The 7,500-nt window shown below is 37.6% G+C and overlaps 1 protein-coding gene across 1 annotated transcript; it reads left to right on the forward strand.

The window, feature by feature from the left end:
- Positions 1-2,807: 2,807 nt before the first annotated feature.
- On the forward strand, positions 2,808-3,446 carry LOC137638237 (uncharacterized). The gene has a single exon (XM_068370314.1). The coding sequence runs from the start codon at positions 2,808-2,810 to the stop codon at positions 3,444-3,446; it is 639 nt and encodes a 212-aa protein (XP_068226415.1).
- Positions 3,447-7,500: the final 4,054 nt, after the last annotated feature.

A 7,500-nucleotide genomic window follows, 5' to 3' on the forward strand; every position in this document is an offset into this window, starting at 1 on the left:
CCGACCTTGACTCATATATCAATGCCACCTCAATGAAACTACAATCCTTCAACAGTACTGAGGCATTTGATGGGTTTTAACACACTGAGGATCTGTTTCGCATCTAAAGTATTACTTGCTCAAGCACCTAAGCAGACTATGTCATAACGGCTTTATAACTAAGGGAACACCCCAATAGCGTACAACACACAAAAACCATACATCCTTCACCAGTACTCACCATTGCCATCGCCCATATAACCTAGCTTATTCAGCTCTCTAAACAATCGTTTGAGGACCAAAAGGTTTTGCTCACCTTAGGAGGAATGACCAGTATCGTTTGCTTGTAACCTGCCGCAGACGGCTCTCCTTGGGAGGTGTACCTGCTCCGTGTCATTTGGTACGACGCCTACCCGAACCTGTATGCACCATCATCCTCACTGTCGATATTTGGCCCATGAAGGACCTGATAACAAGGGTAAATACCCTTATGCACAGCCACATCAACACCTCCAACACGTCCATCAACGCCTTCAATCCTGATGAAGAAGACTACAATTCATTATTGACCAAAGCTGACATGAATGTTGTAGGACACAGACACTCACCGCGTGACATGTTGGAGTGACAACAAAGCCGCCCACCAAGTACATATGCAGCCCCTAGCTCACTTCCAAACAAATGAACTCTATGACCACTTATTTGAAGCCCAACCACCACATTTATGCTACTATCACTTCAGATCAGGGGATGCTACAAAGAAAAAAATGAACGGTTGAAATTTATAAAAAAAAAACTTTGCTCATCTCAGTGGCCTCTCCTATTTATTTTCTTCTTTTTACATGCAGGTTTGTACATGGTATTTCTGGTAAATACTGGTACTTGCCATTCTTTTCTACCAGGGCCACTGTCCAGGACAGGATGTAGTCATTCTAAGCCTGCTGAAGTCTCCCTTGTAGCTACCAACAGATTCGCCATCCCTAGCCATGATAGTGAAACACTCCCTCTATCGTTTCAGAGCGACAAATATCATTGGAAGTTTCTTGCTACTGATGTTACATTGCCAACCCATCAATGCAGGCTTCCTTTCCAATTTTCACCTCCTGGTTGATTTTGCTTATTGACGGTAAGTCAACACAGTAATACATGTCGATGCATTAAGCTGATCCCTTCGACTTCAAATCCCACATTAGCGCACCCACAGATGACAAAGCCTAGTTCCTCACGTTATACCCAGAAGTCTTCCATCTAGAACTTCACAAAAAAATGGCTGTTCTGGCCAAGCAAGGTATTTATCACCCTATCAAGACGACGGGCTCCATGTGTTTGCCAGATTCCCGTGCCTGTTTCCGGATGATTTTGCGATAAACAAATGTTTGCTGAGATGATGGATATGAGCCTTTGACAAAAGGCCTCAAGCCCATGGTCATCACCCTTATACATCATTTTGAAGCGGGATGGCTTCCTGTGCCCTTTTTGGTATTGCAGGCATCTAAACATGTAATCAGAACCGGATCACTACCTCCTCCCAAACATCATGAGCATTAACTCCCACTTGCACAAAGCGAAGATGTCCTCCACTCTTAATCTCTTGAAAGGGTATTATCAGGTGCCCATGAACCTAGGAGACATCCCCAGGACAGCTATCACCAGCCTTTTCAGGACTTATGCATTCAATTACTCCTGTTTTGGCCCTCATTATGATGGGGCCACTGTTCAGTGCTTTGTGGATGTGTATATTTTGTGGACGACATACTTGTGTTCTCTTCCTCCAAAGAGAAACACCTTTATCACTTACGCATTGTTGCCGATCACCTTCAACAGAACAGCCTTATAATCACTTACAAGTGTACCTTTGGCACCTACAAATTATCATTCTTAGAGTTCTGAATAAGTACTGAAGGCATCCACCACTTCCCTAAAAAAGTATCAGCTGTTCAGAATTTTCCAACGCCCTGAACCGTCAAAGTACTACTAGAATTTTTGATAAACTATTATCACCAGTTTTGGCCACTCATCGCTACCACTCCTGACCCCCTTTATGACTCCTTCAAGGGTAAGCCAAAAGTCCTGAAGTAGGTTCCCTTCAGTAAGCTGCCTTCTACAATGCAAAGAATACCATATCAACTGCTACCACTGTCATCTTTCTCGTGACATATATACCTCTTTTTCTCTCCACCAATGCCCGTGACATTACTATTGGTGCAGCACTTAATCAGGTGGTGCATGGCTCGCCCCGCCCAAAGGTCTTCGCCAGCAGAAAACTCATCCGACAACTGAGAATTGCTGGCGGTGCATTTGGCTGTCCGTCACTTTTGACAGTTTCTAAAGGATACACCCTTCATCATTCATACAAACCATAGGACCCTGGTTCTGACCTTCATTCGACTTACCTTCATTCGACCTGGTTAGCCTGCCAATGCTGACTGTAGTTGACACCTCTCCACAGTGGCTGAATACAACTACACCCTTCAACATGTCGCTTGGAAACTGATTCATTTTGCTCATGCCCTGTCAAGGAACTCATTGGCTGCCATTCACATGGGATTTTATTTTACTGCATTAGAGTACTAAGCTTGCAGGACACTTAGCACATCCCTCCGTTGGAAAGATGTCACCCTTGACTACTCCAACACCACCCTTCTCTCTGATGTCGGTACTGGTAGGCCGCGATTGTGGATATCTGGCCCCATACCCTGACAGGTGTTGGATTTCAACCATGACCTCTTACATCCCTGACACTGATCTACTGCACGGCTACTGAAGTCAAAGTTAATTTGGCACAGAATTACAAAGGATGCTAAGTATTTGCTCTGCGCAAGTATTTCATGCGAGGAGTGGGTGTATGTCCTCAACCTCACCGTTGTTTCGCCCAAGTTTACATCAATCTAGCAGGTGCCCTACCCACATCACAAGGACACTGTTACCGATTTACTGCTATTCCCCACTCCATTCGCTGGCCTAAAGCCCTCGTCATGCAAACGGCCACATCTGCTTCATGTACCTCCATCTTTCTCTATGGATGTGTAGCAAGATTTGATATCCCTGAAAATATTACTTCTGAAAGGGATAATACTTTCATCTCTCAATTGGTGAGATCATTAGCGAATCTCCTAGTCATCACTATTCATCAGACAAGCACCTACAGTACATCCTCCTTACCCAACGAAATGGTTGATTGTTTTCACTGCACCCTCAAAGCAGCTTTGATGTTCCGATTTAATGATTCCAACAGGTTTACTCAATTCCCCTGGGTTCTCCTGGTATTAAGGATCACTCTTAAAGACACACAGAATGTTTCAGCAGCACATGGGGATATGTTGAGCGCTGCAGCTGATTTGTTTTCATCTGCAACCTGGTCACATTTTGGTAAAATTTATTCCTTGCCTCCAGACTTACAATCCCTAGGCAAAGCAACACATAGCAACAGATTTGCACGTAGCAATACATGTGTTCCTGTGCAATAACACTAGCAAGCCACAGTTATGCCCCGTTACACAGGCTCTTTCATGTGATCCATCTCGCAACAATTGTTTTCATAATTAGAACACGGAGCAAAGAAGACTGGGTCTCCATTGACTGCCTAAAATCTGTGTATTTTCTACAGTTCACCTCTCCATGTATGTCTATTTTAGTGGGTGGGTAGCCATGTGCTGCATGTGTTTCATACACGCCCGTACACTGTATCATTGTTGTTTTATTTTATCTCTTACTTTCTTCACATTCATAACAGATACCAGTTTAAGCTTGTTACGCATATTTTGTACTGTTCGATTTTTCTCATTCTTGTTCTCACCTCTCTGTACAGTATATAAGCTCTGTCTTGTTTTATAAACTTCACTCGTATTCATCTCACACTCAGCTGGTACCTCGTACAATATCATAATAATTAGAGATTATTTTATTACGAAAGTATAATTACCTTTTACCCAGAGAGGCCAACATTTTCCCTATTGCATATTCTACTAGTTTTGAAAAAAACCTGATGGATAAGTACCCTTCTAAAGGGTGATTATTTCAAAAGCATATTGGAATTATTCCTTTCTAAATATCACAAGTGGATTCAAGCCTTGTTAATCTTTTTCAAGGTATAATGAATTGTAGAGGTATCTATATTGTAGATAGATGCTGTTTTACACAAAAGCTGTTATATTTTCTTTTCTTTCGTGATTACAGGATATCTTAATAATAATTGAGTATCTGTTAATGAGACAGGTAATCATTAACAAATGATAATAACTTGGTGCTGGGCCTTTAGCGGTTAATAAAATTCTCTACTTAACATTTCGTACTGAGAAAACATTTTGATGGCCCTCTGAAGATTAGGTGTTGTCTTGAGAGAGAGAGAGAGAGAGAGAGAGAGAGAGAGAGAGAGAGAGAGAGAGAGAGAGAGAGAGAGAGAGAGAGAATAACACTTCTTTGATGAAAGTTATGCCGCCACCTTATTAAGTGACGAACTTTTTTTTATCACGCTTGTGTTCTTGCAGTAGCATATGTACTCCTACGGTAATAATTAGAGAGAGAGAGAGAGAGAGAGAGAGAGAGAGAGAGAGAGAGAGAGAGAGAGAGAGAGAGAGAGAGAGAGAGAGAGAGAGAGAGAGATACTGTATATAATTTAATATTTGAACAAATAATCAACAAGATTTCATTAAAAAAAAAACGCGTATATTTTGCTTTGATATTAAATATTGGAAGTGTAATTGGAAAAAAAGAAAAAAAATCGGAATATGATGATCCTGACCTCAAAAATTGCTACAGGAGGAGATGAAAATATTTTTCTCTACAAACGGAAAAAAATCAACTCTTTCAGATAGACATTTAGATCATGGTATTCAATCGTATCAGTGTATTAATTTCGAAAATAATTTCATAGCCACAGCCTAGCCTGATTCTTCGTATATATAATGTTAAATTAATGCTACTAATAAAACCCAAAATATTTTTCTTTCATTTATAACTATATAGATTAACTATATGAGCTTCAACTCAAAGTAACAAAAGTATACAGCGATATGAAACCACTTTACTGATTGCACAGATTTGCAATGTAATATATATATATATATATATATATATATATATATATATATATATATAATATATACTTATTGTATATATATGTATATATATATATATATATATATATATATATATATATATATATATATATATACTTATTATATATATATATATATATATATATATATATATATATATTATTGTATATATATTTATATATATATATATATATATATATATATATATATATATATATATATATATATATGTATACATATATATATATATATATATATATATATATATATATATATATATATATATATATATATATATATATATATATATATATATATATATATATATATATATATATATATATATATATATATATCTGTTTGTGCAAGCTTGTGTGTGTTTGTGAGTTTATGTATGGTTGTGCATGATTGCGTTTTTCTGTGTATGCGTCAGCTTGAGATTAAAAACCACGTATAATCATAAGTAAAACTTATTGCAGATTCGTTTTAAACGCTATGAATAAAAGATATTTTTCTATTGAAGTTTAAACATTGGGATTAACAATTATTTCAGGAATTGAATTTATGAATAAGTTCAAGGACATTTCTTATATGTTAATATTACCAAATTTTATAGTTTGGGTTTGCTTTTGCAAAACGAAATGCCACTTTGGAAAATGGAAAAATTTAGGAAGATCAGAAGACTGTATATATCTGAAATTTTGTGAATATGTTTCATGGTATCTATACATTTAACTATACTGGGATTTTTATAAGTACCCTAAGCATAAATCTTAAAATCTTTGTTGTAAAAGGATATTTTATAAAGTAATATATAAATCATATTGAATTAACGAAAGAAATTGTCTTAGAAATATGCCGTAGCTGTGGTTATGGGGGTTAAACTACTTCAAATAGCCAATTCATGCAACCATCCCCCCAACTGATCTCAAGATGAATACTGATGGATACAGAAAAATAATGTGGTCAAACGTAAGTAACGCACTAATGTAAGATTACGAAAGCTGAATTATAAGATAATGACAAATTGTCAGTAGCATACATACAGTAGAAGAAAGGGAAGTCAAATATTCCACTATCAATATCAAAATATACATAACAAGATGAATATGATTTTACTGAGATAACAAGGTATAAGGAGAATGTATTGGTTAGCCAAGCGAATGTGACAAAAATAACAATATACCATTTACTACTAGACTAAAGGATTACAAAAATGCATGAGACTTTGCTGGTCAGGGTTTGGACGGAAACGCTGGTTGTATTATTTTTTTTTTTTCAATAAATCTGACATCTAGCTACTCTTTTTGACCAAAATGGTAACATATGAAATTTTCGTTTCTGCACACTTCATTCACATGAACAGAACCATTTAAAATCATCTGGATTGAAGGCTTACAGTATTCCTTATTGTATAAAAATTTCTGTTATCAAAGTCAGAGTGTCATCGTTCCTTAAATAGATAAATATATCGTTGACGTTTTATAGTGTTTTGTGTAAGTCCGTTTTCATGACCAGAACATTGCTGTGAGACACTGGACACAAATGTCAACCCTCTTCTGGGATTTATGATGATTCAAACCACCCAGGTAGTTTTGCCTCCCACTGACATTTCAAGGCCCTTCTGTTTTAGCAGTATTATGGGATGAAGTACCGTATATGCATTTGACAGGTGGTTTTGGAAGGAATCTGTTCTGACGAGTGTATATTTGGTATATCTAATGATTGTATGTAGAGTCCCACAGGTATGAAATATCAAGGGGTGCTCTCATTCATAATAGGATCCATGGCAAATACTTCTTCCATCTTTCCTCCTGACATATGGTAGTGAGTGCTGCTTTATGGTAGCGGTGGAAAGGCTTGACTGTGACTTTAGCTTCTTGGCTGTACTACATTGGAGGATTTAATATTGTCCCGTCGCTGGCGGCAATAGTATTATGTATGGTTTACCTAAAATTAGGATACTATAACTGGTTATGCGTTAGGGACCTATGTGTTTGGTGATCCTATTGATTATAGCCTTTGCACAGCTTTTCGTCATCAGCTGTTTGACAGGCGTGGCCTCAGGCCATCTGATACTCCTATCAATAATGAGGAAATGGTATCTAGATCCCTTGGAGGGGTAAGAATCTCATAGTGTGGAATTGAATATGAGTGAGGAGCAAGCAGTTGATGTCTGTCTTCATTGCCCAACATATGTACCGCTCAGTTATGATGCGGGCAGTGGAGTGGCCTGATGGGTGTTATAGATTATGGACTAGGTTGAAAGCCTTCCACTTCAAAACCAATAGGTGATAAGGGTGTGAATGTTTGATACATGTCTCGCAAACAGTTTTTGTCAATCCGTTATCTATGGCGAAATACCTAGAAAAAAGGATGGTACATTACTGCCAGAGCAGCTGTAGGTCTGGTATACTCCTACCTTAGGGTATGATATCCAAATTTGCATGTTATTAATAGAGCC

This window comes from Palaemon carinicauda, chromosome 1 (assembly GCF_036898095.1).
Source record: "Palaemon carinicauda isolate YSFRI2023 chromosome 1, ASM3689809v2, whole genome shotgun sequence".
Taxonomy (NCBI): Eukaryota; Metazoa; Arthropoda; class Malacostraca; order Decapoda; family Palaemonidae; genus Palaemon; species Palaemon carinicauda.

Coding starts and splice junctions, on each gene's coding strand:
- LOC137638237 (XM_068370314.1), top strand. CDS start 2,808: ATGCGAGGAGTGGGTGTATGTCCTCAACCTCACCGTTGTTTCGCCCAA.